Source organism: Miniopterus natalensis, chromosome X (genome assembly GCF_054644295.1).
Source record: "Miniopterus natalensis isolate mMinNat1 chromosome X, mMinNat1.hap1, whole genome shotgun sequence".
NCBI lineage: Eukaryota > Metazoa > Chordata > Mammalia > Chiroptera > Miniopteridae > Miniopterus > Miniopterus natalensis.
Window position 1 is genome coordinate 71,783,296 of NC_142103.1, and position 21,408 is coordinate 71,804,703.

General features: G+C 36.1%; 1 protein-coding gene across 15 annotated transcripts in view; it reads left to right on the plus strand.

Moving 5' to 3' along the window:
• Positions 1–21,408, plus strand: part of HUWE1 (HECT, UBA and WWE domain containing E3 ubiquitin protein ligase 1) — a 141,912-nt gene that overhangs the window by 18,999 nt on the left and 101,505 nt on the right. For all 15 annotated transcript variants that reach the window (XM_087829384.1, XM_087829383.1, XM_087829391.1 and 12 more), the window contains exons 3-6: positions 13,333–13,401; positions 17,713–17,811; positions 18,469–18,675; positions 20,068–20,220. In XM_087829384.1, coding sequence (XP_087685510.1) covers positions 13,357–13,401; positions 17,713–17,811; positions 18,469–18,675; positions 20,068–20,220 — 504 coding nt within the window. In that variant the 5' untranslated portion in view covers positions 13,333–13,356. The remainder of the gene's footprint in view (positions 1–13,332; positions 13,402–17,712; positions 17,812–18,468; positions 18,676–20,067; positions 20,221–21,408) is intronic.

Genomic DNA, 21,408 nt, shown 5'->3' on the forward strand with positions numbered 1-21,408 from the left:
AATTTTAGGATTTTTGTATTAATCCCTCAATATAGGACAAGAAGAAATCTAAAGATTTCTCCATGTCATTAAGAGGATGTCCAAATTGTGTCGTTTGTTCTTATATTTTCTAATTTTTAAGACTAAAGCACTATGGCCAAAGATAAAAGCTGGGCTAATTGTTTCACTTTTGCTAAAGGTATTTTCTACTTTATGAAATTTAATCTCTACATCCAATTTTTTTTTTAAAAAAAAGGATTATGCTTGGTGTTACATAAGGATTTATTTAATGGACTGTGTTGATCTTGTAATTGATTGTTTCTCAGCTTTGCTTTGGCCACTAGGAAGTTGTAATTGTGCATTTTTGTGCACTAGAGTTTCATTGCTTTTATATTACCATTGCTCCTAATCTTCCTTTTTTCTAATTTTTTTTTACATTTATGTACATCCAGCTAATTCAGAGTACCCATTGCAGTGCCCTGCATATAGTGTGTTTATTTATGTAGTATTTATTGAGTGGAAAGATTCAAATCGAATGAATTGTATAAATAGGTGTTTCTCAGTTGAAAATTTCACCAAGTTTAATGTGACTTGGATTTTTTTTTAGCTTCATTAGACATTTACTGGATAGTTGTTTATTCATTTATTAATATACTAAATGACAGCCTCCGTGCTGGTGACAGGAATGCAAAGAAATAGATGCAGTCCCGTTCATGCTGAACTCTAATGGAGAGATAGACGTGTAAATAAACAGAGGTATGTTGATTGAGGCTGTATATGCAGGGTACAGTGGGGGCACAAAGGAGGGAGTAGTCAATTTTACATGGAGAGGAGATAACCTGAAGTAGCTTCATAGAGGAGGTGACATGTAAGCTGAGTTCTAGGGGACATGCAAGAGCAGCAGCCATTTCAGCAGAGAGAGGAATAGCAATTTGAGTCAAGGTATCAAAAGTCTCAAATGTTAGGGGAACTGTAAAAATCTTGACATAGTTAAAGCATGTGGGGAATGGAAGGAAATATTATGTGATGTCATGGCCCTGGTAAGAGAGGTAGACGTACTTGGTCTGAGAGGTCTTGCATGCTGGGTTAGGTAAGGAGTTTTCCCTTGATGATGTAGGTAGATGTTGAGTTTGAGGGGAGATTGTTCTGGCAGCAATGTGGAAGATGGAATGGAGGGTTCTAGCAGCATAAAGTCTTAATTTAAAATATTTTTAGCTTAGGAGATTTTCAAACATACACAAAAGTTAGAAAATAGTATAACAAAACCCCATGAAACTGTTGCCCAGCTTCGTTATCAACACGTCTATTCTTGTTTTATTTAGACCCTGCTTCCTTCCTCATTACTTTAAAGCAAATTCAGTTCTAACAAAGTACCTCTCAAGTCTGGCTGTGCAGTTAAATCACGTATAGAGCTTTAAAAAAAAAAAAAAAAAAAAAAAAAAAGTTCCTACCTCATATCTACTGAGTCAGATATTTGTACGTCTAGACCTTTTTAGTTTTCAAATAAGTCTTGGGTGATTTTGCACAACCAGGGTTGAAAACTCCAGATTTAATTTTTTAAAGTAAATTATTTTTAAGTAGCTTGACTTCTGGTGGATGTATTATCCTGAACTCAGCGAATGCTGCCTGTGGCCCTTCTGGGTGAAGATCACCTACTAGATAGTGGCAGGCTTTTCTATGTGGTTAAGTTCTTGACATTTGAATACAGAGTATTTAAAGGCTGATGTCTTAATTTTCTGTTACAGATGGACAAGACTTTCTGAAAAAGCACTTGCAGCAGCTTTGAAATTGGATGTGATGAGATAGGGAATAACCAGTCATTGTTGAAATTGATCTTTTGCACCAAATCCAGTCACAATTAAGGAAGGGGGTGGTAGACACAGATCGTTCTTAAAGGGTAGACTAGGATTATTCCAGAGCATCAATTTAAAATGTGTAGACAGGGAGCCTTTCTCTCCTCAATTTGCATAACTTTGATGCTCACATTGCTGTTTTTATTTTTTGTTGGGATTGCTAAGAAGGGCTCCTTGGCATTCTGCCATTTCCTCTCTGCTGGCAAAACTAATCTACAACTTTGGTGAGCCCTAATTTGTTGCCAGAATCTTTTTTTTTTTTTTTTAATCCTCACCCGACGATATTTTTTCCATTGCTTTTCAGAGAGAGTGGAAGGGGGAGAGAGAAACATCGATGTGAGAGAAATACGACAGTTGGTTGCCTCCCGCACACACACCCTAATCAGGGCTGGAGATCAAGCCTGCAACCAAGGCATGGAATCGAACCCAGGAGCCTTCAGTCCACAGGCCTATGCTCTAACCACTGAGAAACTGGCTAGGGCTGTTACCAAATTCTTTTGATACCAGTTTCTCTAAATAATTGGGAGTAATGACCAGGAAAATAACTTTTGGCTCTGCAGTTTCCCACGACAGCAGGGTAAAGGGTGTGTAGGGTATGCATTCTCAGACACCATTCCTACCTCCAGAGTCAGTGTTGAAGTATTGGATTCTTCTTTGGTGTCCCTACCTGTATTTTCTTTGAGTATACTGGAGTGCAGAAAAGCACCAAGAGCAAGCATATACACTTAGCTGAGGTATAGTGTTTTCAGGTTTTGAAAGATAGGCTCTGTCAAGGTATTTCTGCACATAATTTCCAAATTTGTCTTGAGTGAGTAAAGGCTATTTTTCAGTTGCTTTATTATTATTGTGTGTGTTTTCCTTAATAGCAAACATTGAACAGTTACTATGGACTGCTGTTTTTTCTGCATGCCATTTTTTAAAAAAAATAAATCTATTAGGGGTAACATTGGTTAACATAATTTTCAAGTGTACAACATAATTCAACATCTGTATACTCTTAGTTGCTTTATTATTACATCTTATTATCCATGTCCAATGAAATCTAGGACAGAAAATCCTCTGAGTTATGTTTTATGTTGTCAAGGATAGGGATATTGGTGTCTGTGGGGGGGGGGTGGCAGGGTGGACTGTGCATATAGACATTTTATATACTATAGAGTTGTGGAGCAACTTTGGTTAGAATCCAGGTTCTGTCACTTACTGGGTATGTGACTACTCTTGGCTTCAGTAAATTGGAAACAGTCTTCACCTCCAAGTTATAAGAACCTAGAGATAATGCATAATGGTCAGTAAATGTTAGCGGTTGATAATAATAAATGGATTCTCATAATATTTTTTGGGTGGATATTAATATAAACAAACACTAGACTGGATGGAAAGGCTTGACTGTCAGGTGATGTCCCCTTTAACAAATCAGTTAACGTGATGTCTGCTGCTGGAATCAAATAGTGAATAGCAGGCTGGATTTCAAGATTCAGGTTGCTGCTTACTGACATGATGAATGGTTTAGACAGTTCTCACCTGAATTTACTTTTAGAGACCACAGAGAGGCAAAGGGAATCACTCATTGCAAGGCAAAAATCGAGTGCTTTGCTTTGTGGCATGTTGGAGTTGTGTTTTCTAAGCATTTTTTTTTTTTAATAAAAACTGCCATCATGTTTTCCCATGATTTCATTGGGAATTTTAGACTGATTCATCCACACTCTCATACTTGTGTGTAGCATTACTTACCCTACCAATAATAAACCAAATCAATAAATATTGAGTGTTAAACTCCAGGATTAAATAGCAGAAGGCATAGGAAAGAAGCTCCAAGAGCAGGCAGCAGCCAATCGAAGGCATTTGTTTAGATTATATTGTTCTTAATTTGGTGCATGCCCTTTGGCTCAGGGGTTACTGTTTTCTATCTTAAGAAAAATTGTACAAAAGAAAAATTCTCATAAGTGGATGCATGATTATAGAAAATTTGGAAGGATTTGAAAAGCATGAAGCAAAAATAAAACTATGTTATCCTGCCACCTAGAGGCAACCACTAATTAAGTTTCTTTCCTTCCCAGGTGGCTTTTTTCTTTGTTCCCCACCCTGTGGCAGGCATTCTCTCATTAATAGGGAAGTGATAGGTACAGGATACAATATAAACACATAGGGAGGGACACTCAGTCAAGTTTTAATAGATCAGGGAGAGGATTGTCCTAATTCTGGGTAGTATTCATGCTATTCAAAACCCACGTAAGTGTTCATTATGTTAAGATGAAATAATGAAGGACTAAATGGTCCCCTACATTCAACTTTCTTAGGGATTTTCTTTCCATTCTCTTCTCTTCCTAGCTCTTCCCCACTACCTTTCAATGGCCCTATAATTCTCTGCTTGCATTCACAGCCAACCTTTCACAAGAGTTTTCTGCACATGCCATGTATATTGCTTCACTTCCCATTGATTTCCTGACTCACTCCAGTCTGTTTTCCTTTTCCACCACCCCAGTGGAACTATTGCTCTCAAGTTATCTATTCCCAGTTTCAGTGGACATTTTCCTGGACATACCTCATTTTGACATTTGACAAAATTGATCAGTCCTGCCATCTTTTGTCTTTCGTGATACTGTGAATTAGTTTTGCTTCTACCTCACTGGCCTCTCCTTTGCTGAGTTCTCCTCCTTTGCCTTACCTTTAAATGTTAGATCAAATAAGAAGTCAGTTCTGGGCCTCCTCTTCTCTGTAAGCAATTGTCTCCAGACCCATGTCTTCAAGTACTGTTTATATACCAACAATCAGATTTTTTTCCTCAGGGCATACTTCTTTCCTGAACTTGATTCTATAAATATATGTGTATCTATCATGTATTAGATGCTAAGAGCTTAACACTGTAGAATACCAAACCAGTTACATTAATCGATACTTGCTAGAAGAGAAAGAAGCAGGGTACTGTAATAGAAAAATAACAATTAGACCAGCTATAGGTAGGTTGCCATGAGAAGCCATTTTTGATCTTTTTTTAAAATTTATCTTTATTGTTGAAAGAATTACAGTTGTCCCCCTTTTGTCCCCCGTTGACCCCTTAAGTCAGTTCCTCAAATGGAACTGGTCATGGGAAGAATGGGAGTGTGGGGCAGAAGCATTCAAGTGGGAATAGCACTTGTAAAGCTTTAGAGGCCAGAAAGAACTTAAAGTGTTCCAGAAAGTAAACGGAAAGACTAATGTGGTTGTGGAGAAAGGAGTTTGGAGAGAGTTTTGGGAGCCAAATCATGCCAGAGCCCAGTGGGTCATGGTTAGAGTTTGGATATGATTCTAGGGAAACTGTTGAAAGGTTTTTAAGCAAGGAAGTAATATGAGCTGATTTATGTTTTAAGAAGATTACTTGTGCTGCTCTCTGGAGAATGGATTGGATGGAAGCGGGGAGATCAGTTATCCCTATTTCACAGTTGAGGAAACAGAAGTACACAGAGGCTGATTTGTCCATGTTCATACAGTAAGTGATAAAGCAGTGACTCCAACCAGGGTTTCCTGATTTTGAGCCTGTATTCTGATCTGATGCTTCTCAAACTTTAATACATGAATCACATGAAGGTCTTATTAAAATATGGATTGTCTTAAGGGGAAAAAATCAAGGCGATGCCTGTGGATTATAATAATTTAAGAGACACATCAATTTCAAGGGATGGAACTTATTTAGATTCTAATTTGAACAAAAACTATGCAAAACTATGAGACAAAAATGTGAACACTGGATATTTGATTACATTAAGGAATTATTTTTGATCTGATAATAGTAATGTGGCTATGTGAGTTTTATGTTTCAGAGGAACAGTTCTATAATAAATCATCTGTACATTCAAACCTTGGTTCTTGAACGTCTCCCATTTCGAATAATTTGTTTCTCAACCAAGTTGTTCATGGAAAAAATGTCTTTTTTTTCTTTAACCAAACTTCCATTCTCAATCCAACAACCCTTTCATTCTGATACCTGTATGATCAGTCCCGCATCTCTCAGGTGACAAACAAAGGAGAGAATGAATGCGAGAGTATGAATCAGTTTACTGCTAAACCTCACATTGTTAACATCTCAGGAAACTGTGCTGTGAATATTTTCGCCCCCCCCCCCTTTTTTTTTTTTTGCTTTTGTTGCTTATTATTAAATATGTACAGTAAGTCACTATGGGTCCTCAGAAGGTTAGTGATAGCAGCAAAGTGAAAAGGAAAGTTGTGGAACAACAATAAGGCTTAGACATGCACTGTATATAAGAAAAATTAAAACAATTGGGAATCTGGAACAGATTAATTCAATTTACATTATTTCTATCGGGAAAAAATGATTCAGTTTTCAAACAAATCATGTCTTGAACTGTGTTCCAGAATGAATTAAGTTCCACTGTGTGTTGTATGTTCACTATCGCAAGTCAGGTCTCCTTCCATCACCATTTATTCCCCATTTTACTCTCTCCTACATCACCCCAAACCCCCTTTCCCTTTGATAATCACCATACTGTTGTCTGTATGAGGTGTTTGTTTATTTGTTTTTACTTAATTCCTTTATCTTTTTCACTTAGCCCCCCTACCCCTGCCCCTCTGATAGCTGTCAGTCTGTTCTCTATGAGTTTGTTTCTATTTTTTTGTTGTTGTTAGCTTATTTGGTTCATTAGATTCGACACATAAGTGAAATCATATGGTATTTCTCTTTCTCTAACTGGTTTATTTCACTTAGCATAATATTTCCCAGGTCCATTTATGCTTTTTCAAATGGTAAGATTTCCCTTTTTTACAGCTGCATAGTATTCCATTGTATAAATGTATCACAGCTTTTTAATCCATTCATCCACTGATTGGCACTTGGGCTGTTTCCAGGTCTTGGCTATTATAAATAGTGCTGCAATGAACATAGGGGTGCATATATTCTTTTGAATTAGTGTTTCAGGTTTCTTTGGATATATTCCCAGAAGTGGAATTGCTGGGTCATAAGGCAGTTCCATTTTTTAATTTTTTGAGGTAACTCCATACTGCATTCCACAGTGGCTGCACCAATCTGTATTTCCACCAACAGTGCACGAGGGTTCCCTTTTCTCCACTATCCTCTCCAGCACTTGTTTGTTGACTTATTGATGATGATAGCCATTCTGACAGGTGTGAGGTGATACTGCATTGTGGTTTTAATTTGCATTTTTCTGATTAGTGACATTGAGCATCTTTTCATATGTCTATTGGTCATCTGTATGCCCTCTTTGGAGAAGCATTTATTCAGGTCCTTTGCCCATTTCTTAATTGGCTTGTTTGGTTTTTTGGTGTTAAGTTGTATGTGCTATTTATAAATTTTGGATATTAACCCCTTATCACATCTGTCATTGGTGAATATGTTCTCCCATTCAGAGGATTGTCTTTTCATTTTGTTGATGGTTTCATTTGCTGTGCAAACATTTTTTAGCTTGATGTAATCCCATTTTTTAATTTTTTTAATTTTTTCCCCTTGTCTGAGGAGATATCAGAAAAATATTGCCCCGGGAAATGTCCAAGATTTTGCTGCCCATGTTTTATTCTAGAATTTTTATGGTTTCGAGTCTAACGGTTTAAATCTTTAATCCATTTTGTGTTTATTCTTCTATATGGTGTAAGAAGGTGGTCTAATTTCATTTTTTTTGCATATATCTATCCAATTCTCCCAACAGCATTTATTGAATAGACTATCTTTACCCCATTGTGTTCTTCCTTCCTTTGTCAAATATTAATTGATCATAAAGATGTGTGTTTATTTCTGGGCTCTCTATTCTGTTCCATTGATCTATATGTCTTTTTATGCCAGTATCATGCTGTTTTGATTACTATGGCCTTGTAGTAGAGTTTGATATCAGGTAGTGTGATTCCTCCAACTTGATTCTTCTTTCTCAAGACTGCTGAGGCTATTTGGGGTTTTTTTGTGATTCCATGTACATTTTTTGAATATTTGTTTTAGTTCAGTGAAAGGCCATTGGTCTCTTGATAGGAATTGCATTGAACCAATAGATTGCTTTGGGTAGGATGAACATTTTAATGATGTTAAACTTCCTATCCATGAACACGATATATGCTTCCACTTATTTGTATCTTGTTCATTTTCTTTCTTCAGTGTCTATAATTTTCTGAGTATAGCTCTTTTACATCCTTGGTTAAATTTATCCTAGGTATTCTATTTTTTTTTTTTTATGCAGTTGTAAGTGGGATTGTTTTCTTAGTTTCCTTTTCTGATAGTTTATTATTGGTGTATAGAAATCCAACTGATTTCTGGACATTTATTTTGTACCCTGCTACTTTACTGAATTAATTTATCATTTCTAGCAGTTTTTTTAAAATGAGATTCTGCATTTTTAATAACTCCCAGGTGATGTCAGTTCTACTGATCCTTAGACCATACTTTGAATAAGAAGGCTAGTCTACCACTATACTCAACTTTAAAAAGGCTGGTAGTATATTGAAAGCCATTGTAAATACGATCAGTTGGAGGTGATTATAACTTTCCTCAGTCTGTTTTAATTGTACACATTTGTTTTGACGTAAACCCTACAAAACCAGTATTGAAACCTCAAAGGTAAATGAAGTTTGGGGGAATGAGAAAGTGAAAAAAGAAATAGTCAATTAAATGAAAGTCATGGTAATAGCTACAGATGGTGGTTAATAATTCATTAGTTTCCTTAAAGTTGATCTTTCTAACCTTAGTTTAGGAAGAAATGTTTATTAAATATAGAGATTGCTTGGTGCTAGAGTTCTAGAGATTGCTTGGTGCTAGAGTTCTGATCTGATCCAACAAAGGCAGTAGACCATTTCAGGGATTTTTTTAGAGCTAACTTCTTTTTGTTAGAGGCTTTTTTATGTAATGGGATTTTCATCTGTTTAACTTCTAAGCATTATATAGAACTCATTCCCTAGTTACTGTTCCCCTCATTATTAGGTTGACAATATCTCAGTTTCTTACCTTGTGCCCCAGTCTCCTCTCTTGCAGTAATTTTTTGAAGAGTGGGTTCCAACAGTGTAGAACTTGTCACAAGTTGCATTTATTATAGTAATGAAAATAGTAAATATAAAGTGAACAGCATGTTACTAAAGCATGGGTATGGGAGTCAGAAAGGCCTGGATTTAGATCTTGGTGCCAACATTCACTAACCAGGCACGGTTATTGCCTGAGCCTCAGTTTTTTATCTGCAAATGGGGACAAAACTTGGCTTGAGTGGTGAGGATTGTGTGAAAGACTATTATGAAACCCCTGTGCAGCATGTCTCAAAGTGTATTCTTTGGGGTACTTAAATCGGTGGAATATAAATAGATGTCACTTGAAAAAATGGTTTTGCCCTGATAAATTTCCTTTACCCAAAATTTCTTGGAGCCATTATTAATGTCAGTCCATATGACTGTCCTAAAGGAAGAGAAATTCCTTTTGTAACATTTCCCAAATTATAGGAACCTTGTCGTCCTTCATGGAGCAAGATGCTCTAACGTGCTTTGGGAAACACCAGCCTAAGTATTGTCTGGCTAGTAATGGGCACTCCAAAATATTCTCCTTTCCCACTGTGAAACCAACTAAATATAGAGTAACTAGGAATAAAAAAAACTTGAATTTCATGGAGAGTAGTAGATTTCCTTTTTAATCTATAGATGTTTCTTGCAATGAAGTTATAGAAATCAGCTTAACATTGCACTTGTTATGGGGATATGTGTATTTGTTCATTTGTTTTGGCTTGGTTTTTGAATTGGGTGCTTATCTGAATCTGTTTATGAAAAGTTTGGAACCTGAACACCGTGGAAACTGAAAAAGCCAAATGCACTTGCTCTCCCAGAACCTCAACTGTTAGGGCATGGGCATAGAACCTATGCTTGACCAGTCAGATGCTCACACTTGGAACTTTGCATCTAGAGTCACTGATACCTAAAACAAATAACCTGAGATCATTTAGAAATAATTCTGCCACTAGCAGTATCTTCTAGACATCTAGAGTCTGGTCTTGGCAGTGTAGGTACCCCCAGCTAAGCTGTATCTGTGGGAGGTTTTTTGCTGTAGTTCCAGGCTGTGTAGCTTCCTTGGTTCCTCCTCTTTTCTGAATGTGGATCTCTAAGTCTTCCTGTTGGTTCTGTGAACTATCAGTAATCCTTCTAGGAAATCACTTTTTAAGCCAGAGTCTATTGTTCTCAATCTATACTCTTTACGAGTACAGAATCGTAAGTCAAAACAGCCTTAGACAGACACTTGTGTGAAGATTTACAGGTCATCTCGTCTGCATTTTTTAAAATCAGTAAAGCAGTTTATTTGTGCAAATAACTCAGTGCTCTTGCTTTGGAGGATTGCTTTGTTTTGTTTTTCTGGGGGAGTTTTTGGTTTTTGTTTTACTGTTGGGTTTTGAGAGTTCTATAATATATATTCTAGATACTATATATGGTTTGCAGATATTTTCCGGTAAGTTATATAGTTTTACATTTGGGTTCATGATCCTTTTTTTACTTTGCATTTTTTAATTCAGATATAATCAACATGTAACAGTATATTAATTTTAGGTGTACAGCATAATGATTCAATATAACTAGAAGTTTGTACCTTTTGACCACCTTCACCCATTTCACCCACCCCCACTTTTGGCAATGACTAATCTATTTTCTGTATCTGTGAGTTACAGGATTTTTTGTTTTATTTTTTTGAGATTCCCTATAGAAGTGAGAGCATACAGTATTTGTCTTTCCCTCTGCCTAACTTACTTTGGTTAGCATAATCCCCATCTGTGTTGTTGCAGATGGCAAGATTTCCTTATTTTTTATGGCTGAGTAATAGTTCATTTTTTGTGTGTGCACGCTTGTGCATGTGTATGTGTACACACCACATTTTCTATGTGTTGACTATTGTAAATACTGTTATGATAAACATGGGGGTGCATATGTCCTTTCAAGTTAGTGTTTCAATTTCTTTTGGATGAATACCCAGAAGTGGAATTGCTGGATCATATTTTTTTATTTTTTGAGGAACCTCCATTCTGTTTTCTGTAGGGACTGCATCAGTGTACATTCCCATCAACAGTGTGCAAAGGTCTTCTTTTCTCACCACATGATCCACCACATGAGTTGATTTTTATATAAAGTATTAGACTTTGGTTAAAGGTATTTATTTGTTTGTTTGTTTTGCCTATAGATGTCTACTTGCTCTGGCACCATTTGTCAGTGAAACTATCTTTGATTGAATTGCTTTTTCCTTTGTCAAAAATCAGTTGGGCACATTTATATAGGTCTCTGGTACACTGATATATGTGTCTATACCTTCAATAGTACATATACAGTCATGGTTACTGTAGATATATCTGGATATAAATGTAGATAGATATGTAACAAGTCTTAAAATTGAATAGAGTGATTCCTCTCTCTTTTCTTTTTTCAAAATTGCTTTAGCCCTGGCCGGGTGGCTTAGTTGGTTAGAGCATTGTACCATTCACTGGAGGGTTGCCGGTTTGATTCCTGGTCAGGGCATAAACCTGTGTTGTGGATTCGATCCCCAGTAGGGTGCATACAGGAGGCAACCAATCAATGTTTCTCTTTCACATTGATGTTTCTCTCCCTCCCTCTCCCTTCTCTCTCTGAAATCAATAAAAACATATTCTTGGGTGAGGATTTTAAAAGTTGCTTTAGCTATGGTAGTCCTTTTAGAGTCCACATGTCCATTGCCAGTATATAGAAATATGATTGATTTTTATATATGTTTATCTTGTATCTGCAATTTTGCTGAGATTACTTATTCTGGGAGGTTTCTTGTAGATTCCTTGGGATTTTCTACTTAGATAATCTTTTATCATCTGCAAATAGGGACAGTTTTATTTCTTCCTTTCTGATCTATATATCTTTTATTTTCTTACCCTATTGCAGTGGCTATAACTTCCAACAGGTGTGAATAAAAGTGGTGAGAAGGGGCATTCTTACCTTGTTCCTAACTTTAGAGAGAAAGCATTCGGTGAGTTGGATTGTATGGTGTTATATGCAGCAGAGGCAACCAGTAGCCTCCCAGCAAATGATTGCTGTAAGTAATGGGTGTGAGAAAAAACAAGCCTGAGAGTAAGTGTATAAAAAGCTCACTTATAGTTTCTAACTGCATGGATCAAATTGTTGCCAGAATCCTGTTGGCCTCATTTTAGATAGTTGGAAGTTATTGGCAGCAGGCATTTTACCCATTCTCTATTAGATGCTGAGGTAATTTTTTAAGAAGTAATCTGGATTCACCTTAAATGTGAACCATAAAGGGAAAACTTTTTTTTTTTTTTCAGAGATGGTCTCTACAGGGACATTAGAACATACTCTGGATTAAACATTAGAACAACTCTTACTAAATGCCCATTGGTTGAATGGATGCTGGCCACACATGCAAATACATGTTATTTTCACAGTACTGAGTATACTGGACTAAATCTAGGCCAAAAGTTGCCTAAAATTTATACTTGGCTTTGTCATCTTTGTATTATGATGGCCTTCTTGGGGGAGGGACATTGACCTCCAGTGACAGCTGTGTCGCATATATGTATTGGCATCAGAATCTTTGGTGTGTGAAGAGCTTGCAATTCACCTCTACCTCTGTTCATGTGTACTAGTTACTAATAGGAGAAACCTTTATTTCTTCCTGAGCCTTGGCCAGAACATCTTGAAGGACCTGTCTGCTATCAGATCTGGATCACCTAGATTTATGCTATGGGTCTAATTAGACTGTTGTTCACTTTTGAGCCTTTCAAATTCCATAGCCTTAGTTCTACCCTCAGGACATTTCTAGTGAGTCTTATACCTTCTTTTCTAATTAAAAAATAAAAGTATTATGTTTTTATTAGTTAAAAACAGTAAAAGATACAGAGATGCATAGATAAAACGATCATACATAATACTTCCGGTTAGCAATGAATTGACATTTTGATGCATTTCTAGCTATTTTTTAAGACATAGGTTTATAGTGTTCATTCTTTCTTGTAACTTTTTAATTTCACCATGAACATCTTTGTGTGCTGTATATTTTTAACAGTTGTGTGATATTTTATTTTAAACCAATTATGTTTCGGACATTTTATCATTTCCAATTTTTCACTGTTATACATGGTAATTCATTCAGTATGGATTCTTGTGGTTAAATATTTGTGTACATCCTTCTGATTTTCTTTGGATAAATTCCCAGAAGTGGAATTGCTAAGTTTTCCAGAAAACTGCAAGGATATTGAAACTGCAAGGTGTTGAAAATATTGAACTCTTTTATTTTCAATTATAAGTTTAAGAGGCTTGTTATAAAAAAGACATTTTAATTTTGGCTTAAATTGATTACAGACTTTTGCAACATATGGATGTCAGCCAGTTTTATCTGGAGAGATTCTTTACCCCTCCCTACCTCATAGCTGTGCCTCCGAGTTGGCATGGCATCTTAACTATAGTTTTACTTTAAGCATTTTGCATGCTCTTCATTCTATATTGTCTATTTCCAAGCATGTAGAGTTCAAGATTGCAATTTTAATTCTCACTTCTTTTGGGATTTACTTTTCAGATCATAAAATAGAAAATCGAAAACATGAAAGTAGACAGAACTAAACTGAAAAAGACACCTACTGAGGCTGTAAGTATCCAAAAGTTTGCTCTATTTTTTCATTTCAGAAAAAATCCTTGCAATCTTCTCATCCATACTGATCTTCCAAATACATCATCACTTATATATATAGTAACTGCAGTAAAAGAGTAACTTGTCTTGAAGCAGTCAGATTTTCTTTTGAACTTTTTTTGATTAAAAAAAGTGAATAAGCTAGTGACCAGTGGAAAGTGAGCCCTAAACAGTTTATGTCTACATATACCTGAAGTAGGCTTTCTGGCTGCTGTTTCTATGCATTGAAAGGCTCTGTGGTATAATGAAAGAACAGATGTGGGTTAAAATTGTTTCTATACTTGTTGAATCTTTCTCAGTTTCATTTTCTAGAAAATTAAAGTGGTAACACCTTTCTTACTGGATTTCTTGTGAGGCCAGCATTTTAGCTTTCCATATTAATGTTTCTTAATCATAGAATTCAGCTTAACCTCTGTATTGGTTGGCCATGTCAGTTAGTTGATCCTATGTCAGCAGTGGAAATCCTAGCTTCAGAACTGTATTTATCTCCTAGCTTAAACTGTGTTTGAGGTTAAGAAAGCATTGAATTGTAATGACACTCTTGTAGGCCCTATGTCTTGCAAGAAGTAGAAGTTTTGGAATTAAACATGGATTTGAGTCTTACCAGATTTTTGTGACTGAGAGTTCATGAACTTGTGCAGGTTTCCACAACTATAAGACAGGGTTGATAATCCCCGCCCCCTTAGTAAAGTATTTGGTACATATTCAAGTAGTTCATTTTCTAAATATTGGCCATTTGGTTTTTTTAAAGACTGTAACTACCTAGCAAGTATTATTTACAGATACCACTATTAACATTTTGCTATATTTCTTCTAATCTTTAAAAGATTATTGCATGGGTAGTTCTCCTGACCTTTTCATTTAGCATTATACTAATGAGTGTGGGAGGTACTGTCTTCCCATACCCTCTCCAGCATTATAGATTATCTTTTAAATGTTTGTTACTAGGTGGCAAAGAAATATTTCACTGTGCTAATTTGCATGCTTTAATATATATATTTTCAAATTTATTGGCCTTATATCAGTTTGTTATTTAATGCCATACATATTATTTATTTATTTTTCATGTTTGTTGCAAATATTTTTATTTCCTTTTGATTTTGTTTTTGATGTGTTTTGGCATCTAGAGTTTTTAACAATTATATACTCAAATATATTTTGGAAACTGAAGAACAGAAAGAAAGCTTGCCTTAAGAAACTGTACAACTAATGGAAATGTAAAGTACTATATCCAAAGTAAAAAGGCACATGACAGTCACGGGAAAATATTTTAATGCAATGTATTTAATGTCTTTCATAGCTAAATCAGTAGGAGAGATAAATATTCCAGTAACAAAATGTATGTAGGCCATTTCAGAAAAGAACAAAGTTGGTAAACTTGCAGAATAATTAAACTTTGTAGATAATCAGATAAATGCAAATTAATTTTTTTTAACCTAGTGGATTTTTAGGATTTGTTCTTTGAGTCACACCTGTATACAAATTCCTGATTCAGAACATTTTATACCTACTAGCAAATTACTTAAGATAAACTCCTCAAACTGGAATTTTTAGGTTATTGATTATGTATGTTTTTATGGCTTGAAGATGCCTATTTTTTCAAGTAGCCCAATTTTCCCTTGCTGTGGTCAGTACTAGGTATTATTTTTAAGAAAGACATTTATGTTTTTAAATTTCAATTTTTTTTTAACCTTTTGACTCCTTTAACCATTCCACCAATTCCCCACCTCTGGCAACCACCAGTCTGTTCTCTATGAATTTGGTTTTCTTGTTTGCTTTTAATTTTTTAAATTCCATATATAAGTGAGATCATATAGTATTTGCCTTTATCTCTGACTTATTTCACTTAGCCTAATGTTCTCAGGGTCCACCTGTGTTGTCACATATGGCAAGGTTTCAATTATGGCTGAGTTAGTATTCTATTGTATATGTATACACACCACATTTTTTTAATCTATTTGTTCATCAATGGACACTTAGGTTGTTTCCATATCTTGGCTATTGTAAATAATACTGCAGTGAACGTAGGGGTGGATATATCCTTTCAAATTAGTGTTTTCATTTTCATTGGATAAAAATACCCATAAGTGGAATTGCTGGATCATATGGTGGTTCTATTTTTAATTTTTCGAGGAACCTCCTTACTGTTTTCCATAGTGGCTGCCCAAGAAAGACATGTATTGATCACTTTGTGTATCAGCAGCTGTTCAAAGGATTTTTCCCCCTTGATATGATATCTTTATAGGAGCAAATCAATATAAACCATGGTAATTGGTATGCAGCCATTGAACTGGCAAGTGCTTTCTTTTACATTACCATGAGTAAAGATAGTCACACTCAGTTTGCATTTACTTAGCAGGGACATGATGCTAAAGGTATACTTTTGTCCCTGGGGCATTCCTTAAACTGCAGGGCCCAGAGGGACCTTGATACTCCTGATAAAACAGAATGTGCTGGTATGTTAAATTGATGCCATAATGTTACCTGAACCTTGTAAGCAGAAAACACAAGCAACTTAGATGCCTTAGGTATGTGTTCCAGAGGGTGCCCTTTGAAGTTTGAGGGCCTGCCACATCAGGAAAGTTTCCAGGGATCCAGAGGTCTGGGAAATGTTGAGATTTCCCTTCTAAAGTGAGAGACAAGTTGCTGCACACTCTGAAGAAAGAGGAACAGTGTATGGGGTGCCTCTTTGGATTTTGGAGCTAACATATATCACATTTGGGCATGCTGTTTTGATCCATTTACTGGATCAAATCTAAAGTGATAGTGAAGTCGGGATCTAGAAAAGGCTCTACAATAAAGATTTTAACATAATGTTTTAACAAAAGAAAACCTGCCAGAGGTTCAGGCTGTGGTGCAAGCTGCCCTACTATGTGGACATTGTGACCTAGTAGATCTAGGTGTCTGACTTGGGTGTCAGCCAAAATGCTGTGTGATACCTCTGGCAAACCTGTGTAGAAGAATCACAGCTAAGACTCCTAGAGTTTGAGCCATGCTATCCTCTACCAACAACTATTTTAGCATTCAGAAAAGCAGCTTCTGGCTTGCTACAGGACCTTAATAAAGAATGAATACCTGATTATGATGTAGATAACAAGTGATTATAGGACCCACATGTTCATCATGAACTGGGTGTTATCTAACCCACAGAATCATAAAATTGGATCTGCATAGCTGCACTCCATTAGAAAATGAAGTGATATATTTGATACTAGGCACAAATGAACTGCATGAGCAGATGGTTCAGACTCCCAAGTTTTCTGTTTCTACTGCTTCACCACCTCTTCCTCAACCTATATGACTTCAAGAAGAGGAAGAAAAAGTGCATGCCTGGTTTATGGAAGAATTTTATGCCAAGGACTTTACATACATTTAATTACCACAAAAATTTGAGGTAGCCTCTTTAATAATGCTCACTTTAGAGGGAGGAAAGTTTGGGGACTTAGCTTAAGAAAACCATTTACCTTTAAGCCCTTATTGTTCCATGTTCTGTTTTGAGTGCTGAAAATACTCCTAGTTCAAATCTCACAACAACATTGCTAAATAAATAAGTAGTGTTTGTTTTGCAAAAGAGGATACTGAGATTCAGAGGTAGCTTACCAACTCCCTGATTCCAAAACCCATGCTCTTTGTAATACTATTCTGTCTCACAATATTTAAGCTCCTTTTATGTGAGATAAGTGCTTTATGTATGTGGCAAACATTTGAGCTGCACATTACTAAAGTCGTTATTAGGTCTGTTTTTCTTGTAAGAAAACTGGGGCTTATAGGTTGTACTTGTTCATGATCAAACAGCTTAGTAAACATCAAGGTAAAAACTGAACCCAGATTTGTTTGCTTCCAAATCTAGGCCCATCGCAGGATACTATACTGCTTGACAGAGTTAAAGAGCAAATGTGGTCACTTCCAGGTGCCATCCAGGTGCCATCCATTAATAGAAGGCCTCTCTGTCCCTGTCCCTATCTCCTGCTTCACTTTCAGAAGCTTTACTATAAACTTTCAGTCCCCACCTTGTTACTTGACAAACAGGCTCTTTCCTCAGTAAAAGAGATCAGGAATGTATGGAAATGGAAACCCTAAGTAAGAGTAGAGTCCTGGCTTTACAGCATTCAGAAGCTCTTTGCCCTCCTACAATTGGAGGGTTAAGTAGTTATTCTATTAAAAGTTAAATTTCTGAGTGTATTGCTTAAAGATTTATTTTTCCATTTTTTCTTCTTTGTGTCTTCCTCATATTCTGAAACACCCTTTGTGAATACCTGGTTTTCTCAGCCTGCAGACTGCAGAGCCTTAATAGACAAACTCAAGGTTTGTAATGATGAGCAACTCCTCTTGGAACTGCAGCAGATCAAAACATGGAACATTGGAAAGGTATGTGAACCCATGCTTCCAAAAGACAAGGCTCCTTGGACTAGTACATCATTTTGTATGCTCTGATAGGGAAAAAGATACTATAATGAGGTAGTCTCATTCAGCAGTCACTTAATAAGCATCTAGTGTGTACCTAGCACAGCTCTATACCAGTAACTTTTAGCCTGTGGATGGTTGCCAAAGAAATTTTGAAAGAGGAAAATTTTGCTAGCTGAGGAAGAGGAACATTTACATGGGCGATGATAATCTCAACCACAAAATTCCTTTAGTTTTACTGGCAGTACAAGTTTGAGATAGTCTTAGGATTTTTACTTTTAGTTTAAAAGTGTCTTTTTTAGATAACTAAAAATGAACACTTCAGAGAAAATGGCTTCTGGCAGGGAGAGTCTCTGTTGACTTCAGAATGTAGCCAGAATTCTCCCTCAGAAGACTTAGCAAGGGGTTTTGTGGCATCTAATGGTGTGCACATATACACACTTTGTATATAACAATGAATTCATGTCCACGTGGCTCAAAGTACAATCTTTCTCGTATGGGTTTCTGTAGTGATAGATTGAAGAGAAACAAAGATGGGAAGTGAACTTGTCTAGGCATTGTGCTTAGCAATACATTGTAACAAAGCACCCACACAAACACCTCATTCTTTTCTCTCTCCAGTGTGAGTTATATCACTGGGTGGATCTGTTGGACCGCTTTGATGGAATTCTGGCAGATGCTGGACAGACAGTGGAGAATATGTCATGGATGCTCGTGTGTGATCGGCCAGAAAGAGAACAACTGAAAATGCTTCTCTTGGCTGTGTTGAACTTCACAGCCTTGCTCATTGAGTACAGCTTTTCCCGGCATCTGTACAGTTCCATAGAGGTAGGAGAGGTTCAAGCCTATGTGATCTGTTCTTAACTAGAATTGTTCATGTCCACAAATAAGGAAATTGCTGTTTCTCTCTGAGGATTACTTGTTTCCTTTTCATTATGGAACTCCGGGGTTTTCCATGTCAAAAACAATGGTAGGATGTTTCTTGGATATAGACATCCTTCACAGGATTGATGGGAAAATTGACTATCACCTTCACTCTGCCTTTTAAGATTCAAGAAATAGTGAGAATGTAATACATGTACTGAAGTATTCTTGGGAATTTGCAGGAATTGATCTTTGTCCCAGGTTATTAGAGCAGCCTCAGATTACTTTTAAACTATTAGAAATAGTTTGATTTCCTTGACACATTACTGTACTTACTGCTTTTCTAAATTTCTGTGCTGCTTTTCAGTCTCTTTTCCCCAAAATGTGTATTAATATCAGGCTGTGCATTCTGAAAAAGTAAAGTGGGCACAGGAATCAGTGAGCTTTTGAATTGGTCAAAAATCACTATGAAAAGAAACTTTTCCTTTAGCCTGACTTTAGGCTTTTCTGTCACTATTGGTTAAGTGCCTTGTTGTTCTGTGTTAATTTTCTATAGACTTCATAAAGAAACAGAATCAGAACAAACAAGTACAAAGAAAATAACTTAGGAAAAGAAGTAGAACAACTGGACTAAAGACATAGCACCCAGAGTTTTAAGTGGGGAATGGATAAGCAGTCTGTTGGAGATGAAATAGATTAGCTGCTCATTGAATACAGCCTTTCCTGGAAGTCCATGGCCTTTGGGATAATCAGCAACTGAAAATACCTGGGTTCATTTCCAGTTGAATTACATACTGATTTTAATGCCGACCAAATGCTTCAATATATTGGTGATTTTTTATTGTATTAAAAAACCAAAATAGACACTCTTGTGTTACTGTTACATACACTGTACCATAACAGTCATATGCCTTCAAGTGTTGCTATCTTTAGCTTCTATATGAAGGACCCTGTGTTTTAATTCCACTTTTATTTGTCATAAAGAATACAGAAGAATAAAATAATCTTTCTTTTACAATACTTTTAGTCTAATTGGAGATGGTGTCCTTGAGTTCTACTATGTGTTAAAAGACCGCTTTTGTTTCTTTTGTAATCTCTTCCTGTGGGGACACCTTTGCAGTTTTGAACTGATGTTCAATTTTTTAGCTTTTATTGGACTTTCTGACTTGCTGCCAGATTGTAAGTTTCTTGGGGACAAGATTGCATGTTGTAAGTGCTCAAATACTTATATATATTTTTTGTATTCTTAAACTTCTTGATAGCTTTGTAAATGTTGGCAAATCTATATTGGCATTTTAAGTTTTCAAGGCCTAGTGTGCTTGATACCATGAACCTGCCCTTTTTTGTCCCCTATAGCATTTGACAACTTTACTGGCTTCCTCTGATATGCAAGTGGTGCTGGCAGTCCTTAACTTACTGTATGTATTTAGCAAAAGATCAAATTACATCACACGCCTTGGATCTGACAAGAGAACCCCACTGCTAACCCGGCTGCAACATTTGGCAGAGGTGAGTCATGGGTGAAGAATTGGAAGGGCACAAAAATTGGACCATGTAGTACCTTTTCACAGGTAATTCTTGCAATGTCAAAATGGATAGGAGCCCCTAAGTTACCTTTACTGGTCTAATTGGGTAGAACTGTTAGAGCCCACTTAGCTAGGCTCCAAAAAACCCTAAGAAGTATTCTCAACTAATGGAGTAGTTTTAAGGGATTTAATGAATCTCTGCTCACAAAGCAGAATCTCTCTTTGTTAAAAAATGGCAACTTGTCTTCTCGAAAGTTCAGAATCAGATTCTACTTGGGAAGGAAGTATGGGGCAATAAAAGATGTGGATTTGTGTCCTGGCCCTGCTTATTTATTAACTCTGATGTAATTTTCATTTGGGAATTTAATATATCTACCGTAAAAGTAGTTTCAGAGTAAAAACATTTAAGGTACTTAGTGCTATTCTCAATAATTAATTGGTTTGTGATGGTAGTAATTGTAATTATAGAAGGTCCACTCGACCAAACTATTGTCCAGTGTTCCTAGAGCTACATTGATAATACATACTTAGGTTTGAGAGAGGTAGCCATTGCTAGAGAGCTTTCTTGGAAGAAAATTGATAAGGCTGGTTTTTAGAAGCTGATTCAAATAATAACTCAAGTTCCAGGCTGTTTTTAAGTGCATGATTACTTAAAAATATTTTTGTATGATTACAAATGTAACATGTATTGTGAAAATTCTAGGACATGTAGGGAAGTATTAAGAAAATATTAACCACCTGTAATTCATCCAGATGGAGCTTCCCTTAAGATTTGAGCATTTTTTCCTCTTGCATTTACAAATATGTACATACAGGTATGCAACCTGTTTTCTTAACATATTGTAAATATTATCTTTTGCTGCTAAAAAATGCAAGACAGTTCAATATTGGATCCCCAAGTTAACAGTTAAAAGGAACAAGAAGCCATATCTCAATAGATGCTTCAAAAACATTTGATAAAATTCAGCACATTAATAAAAGCTAATACAAACTTTTAGGAAGCTAGGAAAAGAAATGTTAAGTTTATAAATTATCTACCAGAAGTCACACAAAAATGCCAGCTATTATCATTTGCCACTTAAATTTGTAGTAGAGGTCCTAAACAATACAATAAGAGGAAAGAGATGAAGGTTACATATAAAAAAAGAAAAGTCATTATTGGTAGATGATG